Source organism: Schistocerca piceifrons, chromosome 1 (assembly GCF_021461385.2).
Source record: "Schistocerca piceifrons isolate TAMUIC-IGC-003096 chromosome 1, iqSchPice1.1, whole genome shotgun sequence".
NCBI classification, from domain to species: Eukaryota; Metazoa; Arthropoda; class Insecta; order Orthoptera; family Acrididae; genus Schistocerca; species Schistocerca piceifrons.
In genome coordinates, this window is record NC_060138.1 from 701,706,024 (window position 1) to 701,722,358 (window position 16,335).

The 16,335-nt window shown below is 44.2% G+C and overlaps 1 protein-coding gene across 1 annotated transcript in view; it reads left to right on the forward strand.

Annotated features, from left to right (window-relative positions):
• The window catches only part of LOC124769265 (peripheral plasma membrane protein CASK-like), a 698,413-nt gene that overhangs the window by 338,581 nt on the left and 343,497 nt on the right, over window positions 1–16,335 (forward strand). The window contains exon 6 of the mRNA XM_047249162.1: window positions 11,831–12,006. Within this exon, the coding sequence (XP_047105118.1) occupies window positions 11,831–12,006 (176 nt within the window). The remainder of the gene's footprint in view (window positions 1–11,830; window positions 12,007–16,335) is intronic.

A 16,335-nucleotide genomic window follows, 5' to 3' on the forward strand; every position in this document is an offset into this window, starting at 1 on the left:
AGTCTGGACAAGAAGAGAATAGCTTTCGAAATGTGGTGCTACAGAAGAATGCTTAAGATTGGGTGGGTAGATCACATAACTAATGAGGAAGTATTGAATAGGATTGGGGAGAAGAGAAGTTTGTGGCACAACTTGACTAGAAAATGGTTCAAATGGCTCTGAGCACTATGGGACTTAACATCTGTAGTCATAAGTCCCCTAGACCTTAGAACTACTTAAACCTAACCAACCTAAGGACATCACACACATCCATGCCCGAGGCAGGATTCGAACCTGCGACCGTAGCAGCCGCGCGATTCCGGACTGAGCGCCTAGACTTGACTAGAAGAAGGGATCGGTTGGTAGGGCATGTTCTGAGGCATCAAGGGATCACCAATTTGGTATTGGAGGGCAGCGTGGAGGGTAAAAATCGTAGAGGGGGACCGAGAGATGAATACACTAAGCAGATTCAAAAGGATGTAGGCTGCAGTAGGTACTGGGAGATGAAGAAGCTTGCACAGGATAGAGTAGCATGGAGAGCTGCATCAAACCAGTCTCAGGAATGAAGACCACAACAACAACAACAATGTTCACTTTGAAACCTGCCGTACAAAAATATCGAAAAGGGTGCTAGAATGTGAGAGTTCGATGGCTGGAAACTACAGTAGTGCTCTGTTTACATTTAGTATTAATATCTTTGCTTGTAAAAGTCCTCTGTCGTATTTGATATTCATGACATGCTCTACACGTCATTTGAGTAATTACAAATGTAATGTTGTGAGTTAAACCGTTTTTACCCTTACCCACGAAGATGGTCCATGGCTCAATCCAGTTATTTGGGTTTAAAATAAAAGCAGCTGAAGATCAAACATGCGTTTTATACAACGGCATTTGCGATGCTGATACTTGCCAAGCAGGTGTGTCAGACCAGGCTGTATAATCGTATATCGTGAGGTAGGCCTTCGCTACGAGAAGAGAGCTTTATTTCCCCTTGAACCAACTTACGACCTAGATGCAGTTTCACCTACGAATGTTGTATACGGAAATACGACATAGGCTTTGTTGTGTCCCTTCATCAGATTGTAGCAGGGTCATTTGTCGGCGCATTTTATCGCTGTGGCATGCCGGTTGGGCTGCACTTACGGACAACAAGCTTCGGGCCTTGAAACCTCTTCCCGCGGCTTGGACGTCCCCCTCACGCCCTTCTCGGCGGGAGGAGGTCGTTTTGGCCCGGTTACGAATTGAACACTGCCGGTTCAGCCATCGCCATCTGCTGACGGCTGCTCCGGCGCCGTTCTGCCCATGTGGGCAATTGCTGACGGTCCGACACATTTTAACGTCCTGTCCGGATTTTAATACACTGCGTCTTGATCTTGGCCTGCCATGTACTCGAGATGCCATGTTAGCGGATGACCCAGGAGCAGCTGCTCGCGTTCTTCGTTTTGTCAACTTGACAAACCTGTCTAAGGACATTTGATTATGCTGTTTTTTTTAATCCTGTGCCTGTCAATCTGTCTTTTATCGTGTTTTCCCTTTTAGTTGCTGTTTTAAACTAGTACCTCGCGGTGCATTCCTAACGTAGTCTGGGCCCTAATGACCATTGAAGTTGTGCACCCTAAAACCACAAAAAAAGACATAGGCTAGAATGTAGGGTATAACAAAGAGTTTAGGAAAACTACAATTGTGTATCCTCCCAGATTTACGTGAGCTGACACACAGGTATCAACTGTTCTTCTTCAAAAGTAAAGAGATCTTAAACGCTGCAAAACAACAACTTCTGTGATAGATATCTAAATGTTAGAAGGAAGATTTGACCTATCTTTTCCCGTACATCGCTGTGTGCTTCTTAGAGATGAAATATGTGCTGTCAGAGCACTCTCTCTAGCAACACTGCTCTGAATGATACCATGTGAGATACACTCGTTGAACTAAACATTGTAGTAAAAATACTTCGATAACCACCTGTACACCACAAAATAAATATTCTTCTTAACGAAACGTCGTTTCATGCTGAACATCAGCACGTAATGACAGTGTTACCAGCTACGGGCGATACACGCTGTCGGCTTGTTTGACATTGAAAAGATATTTCGTACACACGTAAATGCAGTAAACAGTTTACTAACAATGATTTTGTTACTACCCAAATCACACAACACGTATTTTGTCTTAAAAAAAGACTTTACCCTTTATTTCACCATGTGTTCAAACTGTTGACCATGGGCTGAAAGGCACATTTGCAGTCGCCGTTCGAAAGAACGATGAACAGGTGTAATTACAGTGGATTATATGGTAGAGCATGCACTGGCGATTCAACGACACATGTCGTTTAGCGTCATAGATTGCATCTTTGAGTGCTCCCCAAAGAAAGGAAGCAAGAGGAGTCAAATCGGGGGACCTTGCAGGCCAGTTGAAAACAGAATTTCGCCCTATCGAACGTCCAGGAAAGTTCTCATTCATTATTTTCGTTGCAACACGGGACGAGTGAGATGGACATCGGTGTGTTGCAGCCACATAATCTGTGGAATATACAGTGGTACCGCTTCTAGAAGAACCGGCAGAAAGTTCGTCAGAAAGTGTGTACGAATGTCAATTTAGAGTTGAAATAAGGTCCCACAATGTAATTTCCTACGATGCCGCACCATACGGTTAATGCTCTACAACCGGTGATGCTTCACCTGACGAAGCCAGTGTGAATTTTCGCCTTTCCAGTAGTGTACATTATGCAAATTTACATTAGCGTGGTTAATAAACGTTGCTTCATCGGTAAAGAGCACACGTTGGAAAATGCAGGGTAGGCTCTCAGTTGCTGAAGTGCAAACCGACAAAATTTTGTACAACGTTCGAAATCCCGGCCATCGATTTCGTGATTTAGTGACAGGTAGCAGGGACGGAAACTCTGTTGATGCAGGACGCGAATGACACTCGTCTGGCTGATTCCACATTCCTTGGCACTATGTCTCGTACCACCGTGCGGATTCATTAGCGCCGTAGCCAGAACAGCTGCTTCGGTTCTCTGTCTGTTGCAGTCTTCTTTCTTGTCCACTCTTTGACGTTCACGCAGCCTGTCCGCACTAGCGTCTTAATAGTTCTTGCAACTTCCTGGCGCATCGGACATTGGCCATCCGGACAGATAGCCCTACACCGGTGTACTGTTTTTCCGGCATTTCTTATACATTCACCATATAAAAGAGTATATCAAGCTTCTCGTCGTTGGTGTTCATGTCTGCACGCAACGAATGTTGAAGCAGAAATGAGCGGCCTGCAGTGCAGACAAGTAAACAGGCAACTGTCTTGACATTCTGAGACAGCGCAGCACGAGAGCTCTGCTTGACGGTGTTTGCACCACTAATGCCGACTTCAGCCACCATGATCCCAATTTCTAGGAAATTTCTCTATTTTTTTTTTTTTTTTACGACAGGTTTCAACGTCAACACTAACAAACGCTACATCACCGTAATTGTCTTCTCAGGATATATCGAATCCAATTATAAAAAATATACGGTCCCATTTAAAAAAAAATCTACATCTACATCTACATTGATACTCCGCAAGCCACCCAACGGTGTACTTGGTTCAATATCTCTGTTGATACCAGCGCTGAAACCATTAACCAAACAAAAAATACCTGCCCCTCGACGCTCTAACATTTGCCGAAAACCGTATTTCGATATCTGTAACCGTTCACTAAATAAAAGGGGTGTTGCGTCTTACGTGATTCACCCCATATACGAGGATGAGTCAAATGAAAACCTTAAATTTGTGATAACAAACAGAAATTTCGCGCCGGTATCCTGTAAGTTGGTAAGCGTGCTACAAACAGCGTGCAGAATGGCCTGTAGGTGGCAGCATAGTGCAGATGCACACATACCGTCGCAGTATCAGTATAAAGATGGCCGCCCACTTGCGACTTGCACCAGGGAAGAACAGCGTTCTGTTATTCGGATTTTGCGTAGTGAAGGTGTGAAACCTATTGAAATTAATCGACGAATGAAGGTTCAGTGCGGTGATGCATGTTTGTCACAGCAGCAAGTCTACGAATGGAGTAGGAAGTTCGCAAATGGTGTAACTTCAGTGAAAGATGCTCCTCGTTCACGTCAGGCACAACGAGTTGAGACTCCACAAAACATCGCAGCACTTGAAGCCATAGTGAAGGAAAACCTCCGAGTGGCACTGAATGACATTTCAGCGTGTTTAGAGATTAGTCATGGGTCAGCACACCACATTGTGCATGATGTGCTCCAGTTTCACAAAGTGTCTGCAAGATGGGTGCCACGGCAGCTGACTCCTGAAATCAGAGAACGACGAGTTGATGCTTGTGAAGAACTGCTTCGGTGCTTTGAACGAGAAGGTGATGGGTTTCTTGCAAGAATCATTACTGGGGACGAAACCTGGGTTCACTTCCACAAACCGGAAACGAAGAGAGCGAGCAAGGAATGGCGCCATTCCTCATCACCCAAACCAAAGAAGTTTCGAACAGAACAATCAGCAGGGAAGGTTATGCTGACTCTCTTTCGGGACGAAAAAGGCATGATTTTGGAGCATTACATGCCTAGAGGGACCACTGTCACCAGTGCATCATACACAGATCTCCTACAAAATCATCTGCGGCCTGTAATCAAATCAAAGCGACGTGGATTGCTGTCAGCAGGTGTCCTTTTGCAACATGACAATGCAAAGCCCCACACTGCCCGTACAACAGTTGCAACAATCACAGATCTTCATTTTGAGCGCCTTCCTCATCCACCATACTCACCAGACCTTGCCCCAAGTGATTTCCATATGTCTGGACCATTCAAAGACGCAATGGGAGGAAAGAAGTTCCGTTCTGATGAAGAGGTACGCCACGCGGTGCATGAGTGGTTGCGCGGACTACCAAAAGATTTTTTTTCTAAAGGAATTATGCACTTTGTAATCTCTGGAGGACTTGCATTCAGCGTGGGGGAGATTATGTTGAAAAGTGATACACATTTGTACCACTTCTGCAGAATAAATAACATTTAAAAAATATTTAAGGTTTTCATTTGACTCACCCTCGCCGGCCGAAGTGGCCGTGCGGTTCTGGGCGCTACAGTCTGGAGCCGAGCGACCGCTACGGTCGCAGGTTCGAATCCTGCCTCGGGCATGGATGTGTGTGATGTCCTTAGGTTAGTTAGGTTTGATTAGTTCTAAGTTCTAGGCGACTGATGACCTCAGCAGTTAAGTCGCATAGTGCTCAGAGCCGTTTGAACCATTTTTTTGACTCATCCTCGTATTTTGTGAAAAGTAATGACCTGTAACACTTCATGGTGCTTCCTGGATGTGAAATAAACTGTCCAAACAGTACTTATTAAATATAATAAATAAAAGAGACGTTGAAAACAAAAGGTACCAAACAACATTATGAGTATAGTTGAACCTTTTATTCGAAAGTAATCACCAGAGGCCTGATCACACCTGCCCCACTGTTCAACGAGCCAAAGGATTCCCAGTTTCCAGAATTCTCGTTACTGTGACAGACACCAGTCCTCCGTTGTCTTCCCTTTGAGATGTTTTTAGCGGACCAAACACACGGCAGTCGCGGTGCGACCTATCCGGGCCGTAGGGCGGATGCTCAAGCTGCTCCCACTTCAATTTGGCCATTTCACTTTTAATCACCTTGCAGACATGTGGAGGCACTTTGTCGGAATCACTTCCTCCGTGAGCAGCCCAGGCTACGGGGTGTCCCACAGTACAAGCCATTGTTACGGGTTTTTCCGTGCTTGAGGATTTCGATCAGTATCGAACATCGAACTAGACGGTGAGCATCACCTTGCCTGCTGAGGGCGCAGCTTTGAATTTTTTAAGGGAGGCGACGACGCATTCTTCCCTTGCATCCTATCCCGCTTTGTCTCTGGCTCCGAGTGATGGCATCACCTGTCGTCACCGGTGACGATCCGCTCCGGGTCTTATTGACAAAGCCGAGCGGTCTAGGAGCTGCAGTCACGGACTGTGCGGCTCGTCCCGGCGGAGGTTCGAGTCCTCCCTCGGGCATGGGTGTGTGTGTTTGTCTTTAGGATAATTTAGGTTAAGTAGTGTGTAAGCTTAGGGACTGATGACCTTAGCAGTTAAGTCCCATAAGATTTCACACACATTTGAACATTTCTTATTGACAAAGGAACAGGGGTTGCATTGCTAGCCTCATTATGAATTCCTTTTGCGTTCGCTGAGCTGCTTTGGAAGACTGTGGGCGCACACTTTCTGGTAGCCCAACCTGTCGTGCATTCTCTCGTGTGTAGGGCTGTCTCTGCGATTCCTTCCTTCTCCCCTTCAATTGCAGTTCCCAGAACGGCTCCTGTCGTAGCAGGCGCCCACTCATTTAATTCTTTTGATTCTTTACGTTATTTATTTGGTACTTTTTCTTGTTGATTCGACGCAGGATATTATCTTTCCTTTCTCGATGAAAGTATCTGGGCTCATATTCCATCACACTTAGAAACATTTTATTTCTAAATTACCCACTATCGACGTTACGGACAATTATAGAGGTGTGCTACAAACATTGCTCTTAATAAATCGTTTTTCTGATCTTCGGGTTTAAATTTTTAGTTGCCAGCAGATACTTCTGTTTTTTGAAGGCGCTTTCGCCTTGCGAATATTTTGATAATATGTCTTTCTTGCATCTTTATTCTACTGTACTTCCTAGAAAGCAAAGTTAGTCCCCTCTTCAAGAGTCTCTCGTCAGAGTTCAGCGTCTAGCCGTACGACGTGTCCACCTGCCTCGCATTGTCCTTCAGTGCATGTGCATATTATAGCCACTAGCTGGCACCTGCTCCACTTCGTTAAACACCCACTCAGTTTCTGTTCACTCTCGGAAACTACAATTATTTATGAGCAGTCGACGTGCTCTATAGTACCCAGTTGGTAATTATGTTACAGACTGAACATTAGGCGTATACAGAAGACTTTCCTGTCAAAATATTGGACTCACAACACTCAGTTATTACTACTTGTGTATGGTGGACTGTCTTTAGTGAGTACACAATGTAAAACAGTTATCAAAAGTTTTCGGATCAGATTTACTTTTTTATTGCTTTCTGAAGACCTGCTCTCCCGTGAGTATTTAAAACAGGCCCTACAGTACATTCCTACTTTCAATCGAAATATATTTTTGTATTATTAGCTTCACCTTTAGTAACACAACACTTAAGACATTAGTTCATACAATACAACTTAACGACACTACGTATATAGGAATAACTTGAAATAAGAACAACTGCAAAAAAGGCGTATATGAAGATGCGTCTAATGCTTTCGCGTACATAGATTTATGTTGTTACCTCCAGTTTGCTGCTCGTTCGATTGTCATCGAAGTTTGCCTCATTGAGTGCAAAAATAAGTAAATGTAAACTTACAACTACCTGTACGTTTTCTACAAATAGTGTTCCTTTATGCACTAATTGTATTTTGTAGTGTAAATAGTCCTCCAATTAGTGTATAGCTCAGTAACCCTCGAGTTAGCACAACTCGGTACGGTTTTCACACGTAATCTATTTGATAATACTCAACTAACCAACGTTAAATATTCCAATTAATTGACCAGTTATAAAATGACTCGAGAGGACACAGAGTCATCACAATTCTTTGCAGATGAACAGGATAACCTGTTTCTAGTTACTAATGTATTTTTATTAAACTGGAGTGAGTGTTCTGCATAACACTTAATTGATTTTTCAGTGTTTCTGCGTTACTTACTAAATGATATTCAAGCATTTCACCGTGACAGAAGAACGTTCCCTGGCCCTGAAAAAATGACTGGCGGGGAAGAGGGCGACTAATGTTAGTTTTGCGGTGAATAACAAAATAGTTTTAAGAGATCACAACTCTAGACACACTTGCTGCTAGACGGTATCAATTACACACTGCTGTCGTCAAACTTACTGAATTTATACCCTTTTCGAATTGGAATTACAGGATGCAGATTCGGTTTGCTAGCTTTTGTTGTAAAGAAGAGAGAGGGGGGAGGTAGCTGGCCTACTCTGCTCCTTGTTGGGTACGCCTTTGCCGTAGTCACTGTGACGTCAATAATATACTGAGGTGACAGAAGTCATCGTATACCTCCTAATACCATGTCGGACCTCCTTTTGCCCGGCATAGTGCAGCAATCGACGTTGCATGGCGTCAGCAAGTCGTTGGGAGTCACCTGTAGTAATATTGAGCCATGCTGCCTCTATAGCCGTCCACAACTGCGAACGTGTTGCCGGTGTAGCATTTTGTCGACGAACTGACCTCTCGATTGTGTCCCATAAATGTTCGATGGAATTCATGTCTGACGATCTGGGTGGGCAGATAAATTGCTCGATATTATAATATTCTTCAAACCAGTCGCTAACAGGGACTATTGAACGCAAGGTTATTGTAGCGAGGCTCAAAACCATATCAAACAAAACCACTAAAAATAAACGCAAAATATATCTACTTAAAAAATTCGCTTGATGCCTTCCTAAGAGGGAGTCTCCGTTACTTCCAACCTAATTATGTAAGTTTAGACCAGATATGGCTCAAATTCAAAGATACAGTATCGACAGCAATAGATAGATTCATACCGCATAAGTTAACAAGAGACGGGATTGATCCACCATGGTACACAAAACACGTCAGAACACTGTTGCGCATGCAACGAAAAAAGCATGCCAAATTCAGAAGAACGCAAAATCCCCAAGACTGGCTTAGTTTCACGGAAGCTCGAAATTTAGTGCGGACGTCAATGCGAGATGCTTTTAATAGTTTCCACAATAAAATATTGTCTCAAAATATGGTAGAAAACCCAAAGAGATTTTGGTCGTATGTAAAGTACACCAGTGGCAAAAAACAGTCAATACCGTCACTGCGCGATAGCGCTGGAAATGTTACCGATGATGGTGTCACTAAAGCGGAGGTATTAAATACAGTTTTCCGTAATTCCTTCAAGAAAGAAGACGAGGTAAATATTCCAGAATTCGAAACGAGAACAGCTGTTAGCATGAGTGACAAAAGTAGATATCTTACGTGTAGCGAAAAAACTCAAATCACTTAAGAAAGGCAAGTCTTCCGGTCCAGATGGTATACCAGTCAGGTTCTTTTCAGAGTATGCAGACACAATATAGCCTTTCTTAGCAATCACATACAAACGCTCATTTGACGAAAGATCTGTTCCTAAAGACTGGAAAGTACCACAGGTCACACCAATATTCAAGAAAGGAATTACGAGTAACGCGTTGAATTACAGACCTATATCACTGACCTCAATTTGCCGTAGGATTTTGGAGCATAAACTGTACTCGAACATTATGAATCACCTTGAAGAAAATGACTTATTGATACATAACCAATACGGATTCAGAAAATGTCGTTCTTGTGCAACACAGCTAGCTCTTTATTCCCATGAAGTAATGAGTGGTGTCGACAAGGGATCTCAGATCGATTCCATATTCCTAGATTTCCAGAAGGCTTGTGATACCGTTCCTCACAAGCGACTATTAATCAAATTGCGTGCATATGGAGTATCGTCTCAGTTGTGAGACTGGATGCGTGATACCCTCTCAGAGTGGTTACAGTTCGTAGTGATAGACGGTAAATCATCGAGTACAACGGAATGATACCTGGAGTTCCGCAAGGTAGTGTCATAGGCCCTCTGCTGTTCCTGATTTATATAAATGATCTGGGTGATAAACTGAGCAGCCTCATTAGATTGTTCGCAGATGACTCTCTAATTTACCGTCTAGTAAAACCATCAGACGATCAATTCCAACTACAAAATGATCTAGAGAGAATTTCTGTTTGGTGCGAAAAGTGGCAATTAGCACTAAACAAAAAAAGTTCGAGGTCATCCACATGGGTACTAAAAGAAATCCGATAAATTTTGGGTATACGATAAATCGCACAAATCTAAGGGCTGTCAATTTGAATAAATACCAAGGAATTACAACTACCAGCAAGTTAAACTGGCAAGACCGCACAGATAATATTGTGGGGAAGACGAAACAAAGACTGCACTTTGTTGGCAGAACACTTACAAGATGCGACAAACCCACTAAAGAGACAGCCTACATTACACTTGTCCGTCCTCTGCTGGAATATTGCTGAGCGGTATGGGATCCTTACAAGGTAGGATTGACGGAGGACATCGAAAAAGTGCAAAGAAGAGCAGGTCGTTTCGTGTTATCGCACAATAGGGTCGAGAGTGTCACCGATATGATACGCGAGTTGGGGTGGCAGTCACTGAAACAAAGGTGGTTTTCTTTGCGGCGAGACCTATTTACGAAATATCAATCACCAACTTTCTCTTCCAAATGCGTAAATATTTTGTTGACACTCACCTACGTAGGGAGAAATTATCATCATAATAAAATAAGGGAACCAGAGCTCGAACGGAAAGATTTAGGTGTTCGTTTTTCCCACGCCCCACTCGAGAGTGGAACGGTAGAGAAGTAGTATGAAAATGGTTCGATGAACCCTCTGCCAGGCACTTAAGTGTGAATTGCAGAGTAACCATGTAGATGTAGATGTCGCCTGGTGACATGTCATTGTTGTTCGGGAACATGAAGTCCATGTATGGCTGCAAACGGTCTCCAGGTAGCCGAACATAATCACTTGCAGTCAGTGATCGGTTCAGTTGGACCAGAGGACCCTGTCTATTTCATGCAAACAGAGCCCGCACCATTATGGAGACACTAACAGTTTGCTCAGTGCCTTGTTGACAACCTGGGTCCATGGCTTTTTGGGGTTTGCGCCACACTTGAACCCTATCGTCAGCTCTTACCAACTGAAATGGGAACTCATCTGACGAGGCCAAAGTTTTCCAGTCGTGTAGGGTGCAATCGATACGGTCAAGAGCCCAGGAGAGGCGCTGCATGCGATGTCTGCTGCCCTAGTCCATTAACGCCAAGTCCGTAGCTCGTGGTCGTGCGGTAGCGTTCTCGCTTCCCACGCCCGGGTTCCCGGGTTCGATTCCCGGAGGGGTCAGGGACTTTCTCTGCCTCGTGATGACTGAGTGTTGTGTGATGTCCTTAGGTTAGTTAGGTTTAAGTAGTTCTAAGTTCTAGGGGACTGATGACCTCAGATGTTATGTCCCATAGTGCTCAGAGCCATTTGAACCATTAACGCCAAATTTCGCCGCACTGTCCTAACGGGGTACGTTCGTTCTACGTTCCAGTTAATTTTTGCGATAATTTCACTCAGTGTTGCTTGTCTGTTAACAGTGACAAATCTACGCAAACGCCGCAGCTCTCGGTCGTTATATGAAGGCCGTCGGTCAAAGCGTTGTCCGTAGTGAGAGGTGATGCCTGACATATGGTATTCTCGGCACACTATTTACACTGCGGGCGTGTGAGTACTGAAATCCATAACTATTTCCGAAATGAAGTGGCCCATGAGTATAGCTCTAACTACGTTTCCGCGTTCAAAGTGTGTTAATCGCCGTCGTGCGACCATAATCACGTCGGAAACCTTTCACATGAATTACCTGAGTAATTACCCCTATGCACTACCCTTTTATACCTTGTGTACGCGATACCACCGCCATCGTGATACCATCGCTCCCAGATTACTTTTGTCACCTCTATTTACATCACAAGACACACAGCGTCTGCATTGGGGTTACTGACGTCTGTTCACACCTCCAACATGATCGGCATCTTACCTCACTGATCCCCTCTCTTGTATTAACATCTCCCAGACTTTTGATACTGTCTCTAACTCCGCTCTAAACTGTTGTGTGTACTGATGTTCAATATCTTAAATGAATCGGTATTGCCGTTTAACGGCTGCGCTACTTCCCGAGTGAATTACACTTACACTCGCATGAGGATGAAATGGCGATTGGTGGGCTGACGGTCGGTGGCGATGGTTGCAGGGCGCATCGGGACGCCGCACTTCATGGCGCCCGAGGTGGTGGCGCGGCGGCTGTACGGCAAGCCGGTGGACGTGTGGTCGGCCGGCGTGCTGCTGCACGTGCTGCTGTCGGGCACGCTGCCCTTCCTCGGCACGCGAGACCGCCTCTACGAGTGCATCTGCCGCGGCCGCCTCCACGTGAGTACTCGCTCCCTTCTGCCTGGCCAGAGGCTGACCTGTTAATCACAGTGTTCCACTTCAAGTCAGGTGACAGTGAAACCTTCCCGTCTTCTCTGTATCTCTTTTGTTACGCAACCTTCCCTTCTACAACAACCTATGAAACCTTCCCTTAGGATTTCTATCTCTTGCTTAATAATAACAAATGAAATCTTCCCTTTGAAATTAATTCTCTTTCTCAATCTTCGCATACAAATTTAAATGCTGCTTATTAAAAGTTATTTGCTGACTATTTCGACGAAACATAGAATGTGCCGTCGTCGTGGCCCTCAGTCGTTAACCTGCAATAAGCCAAAACTGTTCCTTACCTTTTTTACTGTTACTGGATCGCCATCTGACTGCTACATCGAACTGCGACATGAATACACTTCCTCTGGTTTACTGTACTCTATTAACTGCTGGTGGGCTGTCATAATAAGTGGCTGTATTTATTACCAAAGCTGACGTTATTCTTTAATAGCAAAGCTGACGTTATTCTTTAATTAATTTGACTGAAGTTACGTAATTCATAGTTACACTTTTCCTTGACAACAATAAAATTTTGCGAAGTTTTACGTTGATGGTTTTTGGGATGGATTATAATCAGTATTGCAATATTGCTGGCAAAAATTAATTATATTATGAAAACGATTCTTCAAATATTTACTGTTGGTAATGAAATGATTTTACAAACGTTCAAATAGAACACTTTTTACAATAATCTTACAACTAGCATTACCCAAACATACCTACACTAGTCTTGAGTTTCTAAAAAAAAAAAAAAAAAAAAAATCAATAACATAAGTTCCTCTTATGATTGTTAGCTGATGTGTCTGTACATTCGTTTGTAATCTCTTGTAAATCATAGCTGGTGGCTGGCAGCCACACCGCTCCTCTCAACCTCTCGCTTCAGACCTGCTACCGACTCGCTTCACATCTCGCTTACTATGACTTCCTACGAACGCTTAAGTGCGGTCTCTCCCGCCAACGATACTTTGGTGCAGACATTCCCTGCTACCACAATTATTTCCAAAATGACAAATATTCCTACTTAATCCTATTAATAAAATATAAACATCTTTCATAAATTGTGGTTTAACAATAGAAATATAGACGTCTTACGGTTTCTAGAAACCAATCGATGATTTAATATGCTCCGTGTAGGCCGTGAAGGACGGTGAGACCTTTTCGAAAGGCTCGGCTCCACCACACATACGTTCATGGACAACTGAAAGTAATGAACGCTGTGTAGCTGTGACAGTACATTTCGTACCAGTTTCCTCATAGAAATTTTGAAACATTAGGTTTGACTGTAAATACCGTACTCCCCAATTTTGTTACGTTAATGTATTACAGTACAGCAAAATATCGTGACGTTCTAGTCACATTAATGTGACCACCGCTTGTCTTCGTCAACGGTAATAACCACTCACAGACGCCAAGTGGAAGCTCTACTACTAGAGTTTATATAAGCGTGTGGGGAGGATGCGGAAAACGGTGCAATCTATGTTGTAAGGGAGTGATTTATCTGAAGTTCACAAGGGTATGATCGTTGGGTTTCGGGCCTAGGGTGGAAGAATTTGCGAAACGGTTAAGTTTGTAAACTGATTGCGTCGCACCGTAGTTAAAGTATGCCGCGCATGGCAAAATGGAACTATCCAAAGACGGCACCGAGGCGACTGCGGTGCACCACGGGTCATACATGACTGGGGTGAACGACGGCTGAGGGGATGTGTACTGGCTATTACACGTGTAAGTGCCCAGACGAACCGAGGAGCTGCCAACAATGTCTCCTCAACGACCGTTCAGCGAACGTTGTTACGTTTGGGCCTCGGTAGCAGTGACGACAAGCGGCCTTCTCAGATGAATAACGTTTTTTGTTCCATCGTAAAGACGTTGGCGTGTACGGCGTGACACCTATGAAAGCGAACACCCTACAACAATTGTCGGAAGAGTCCAGGCCGGAGGAGGGAGTGTTTTCGTGGCATTCCCTGGACGATCTTTTCTGGAGGACATAGTGGATCAATACAAGTAATACAAGTAGGCATCTGTCCATGGGGACAACATTCAGGCTTTTGATAAGTAGTCACATTAATGTAACTGGGCAGTGTAGATTTCTTTCATTTATTGATGACCACCACACGGACCTACACACAGAACTGAATGAAAATTTAACATACTTTGCATAGTGCACAAGTACTGGCCTGCAGTCAAAAACGCTCGGCGCACTCGGAGTTGTAAATGTGTCAGGACTTCCGTCTGCGCGTTGGAAAAATGGAACTGCTTGGGCAGTGGAACCATTCGGCACCCGGCAATCCATTCTTTTTACCTGTTGGCGAAGGAAATATGCTTTCCGGCAGCGAGCTACTCCCTTCCGAGTGGATCTAAAATGTATTAATGAATAACGACAGCGGTGGAGCGTCAGGTTCCGAGAGAACGACGACGTGACAAGCGCCCCAGTAACTCGCAACCCGGACGGGACTACTTAATAACCGCGACTACAGCGTAGCGTTCTCAAGGAACGAGTACGTTTCAGGTGTGCGAATAACGTCCTGCCCATGGACCTATCTGTGCGTAATAGGTTGCGAGACGGAATTCAATTTACCTGTTAAAATGACAAGTTACAAATGGTATTGACGGGTTTAAAACGACTGAAATTTCAATCGCGAGTAGAAAAACATTGCTGTACAACCGAAAGGTTTATTACTGCTGTACAAAATCGAAATGAATGATGCATTCTCACTTCACTGTTGGTGAATCCTATTCTATAAAAAAAATTAAATTTATGCGTATGTCTAACAACCGCGCAGTGCACAACCATAGCTAGTCCCGTGAAGTTCGTGTAGAGTGGGGTGGCTTCCGATGGAATACACAAACGATGAATACGTCGATATGCCTCTGGTGCTGGGTGCGTCCGATAACCAAGCTGCTGCTGCTGCTGCTCGCGAGTGTGCTGCAAGGTACCGGTACCCTCAAAGGCGCCAAAGCCGATAGCAATGTTTGTAATCGCCTGAACGAACGCCTTCAGGAAGCAATAATTTTCTTCCAGAAGTAATGGACACAAACAGAGGAAGCGATCCTTGAAACCGTTCACCAAACACCTTGGCGAAGTACCTGTGATATTTCAAGTTTGTTCCAGTAATCTCAAACACTGGTTGCTGAAGTGTTGCAAAATGAAGAACTGCATCCGTACCACGACACATTGCGTAACACTGTCAGCTGAACTCGCGGTAGGAGTACATTTGGGCCCTTACGTATTCCTGACAAGTTGAATGCGCCCCTGTATCGTACGTTTGTTGGCGATATTTCGACTTAGAAAAAGTTCCGCTTGGTGTTCGGCGTCAGCTATCGTTTCACCATGATGGTGCACTGCCAAGCTTTGAAATGAATGTGGGTAACTATTTAAATAATGTTTCCAGAGAAATGGATTCGTCGTGGAGATCCAATGTTCTGGCCTCCACCTTCCCCAGATCTTCATCCATTAGATTTTTATTTGTGGGAACTCTTACAGGAACGAGTTTATAGCACTCTACCCATGAATCTACACGACCTAATAGCTCGTGTGCCTGCCACTCCGTCAATGGTGGATGCAGGTGGATTGCATTGGTCCAGCGAGTGGAGATGTGTTAGCAAAAGCGATGTGGTCGTTTTGATCTTCTTCTCCGAGGTGAACGGTGCTCGTACGTGTACATACCGGCCCTGTGAAGAGAAGCCCGGACATCAGACGTACAGAATGGAATTCTTGTGCGTAGCATAATGCACAATCTAATGTAATCTGCCTATTGCGTTATTTGTGCTTCATTGGATCAGACAACTTTACTCTATCCACGATTGTTTTCTGTTGGGTTTACTTGGGTCATGGACGAAACGAAGTGGTCGTTTACGTCCATAAGAAGTTCATATTAAGTCATAATGTTTAAATAAATGTACAGTAACAGAAGTATACTGCATTATTGAGATGTTAGCTGGATACAGTTTGATGCTTTAACTGAAAAAAAAAAATGTTCCGCGTGAAGGCGACTCCATCATAGGGGAGTTCCCTTACGGCATTGCCTCGTCGCTGAGTTAATGGGACAGCTCCGGCACAGCTTAGATTTCGTGCTCCTTGTTCTTGGCCACGCTGAATGCGTTTGCAGCGTTGCCAGGGACTCGTCTTTTTTAAGTCGCATTTCTATCAAACCTACTGGCGGGACTGGGTTTTGCTAGATAGACTTCAGCCTTGAACTGGGATGAGGGATCGCCTGCCGACCTCAAAGTGCGGAATTTTTTTCTTGACCCTGTTTATCACTCGTTCCTAAGAACGAGTTCCCT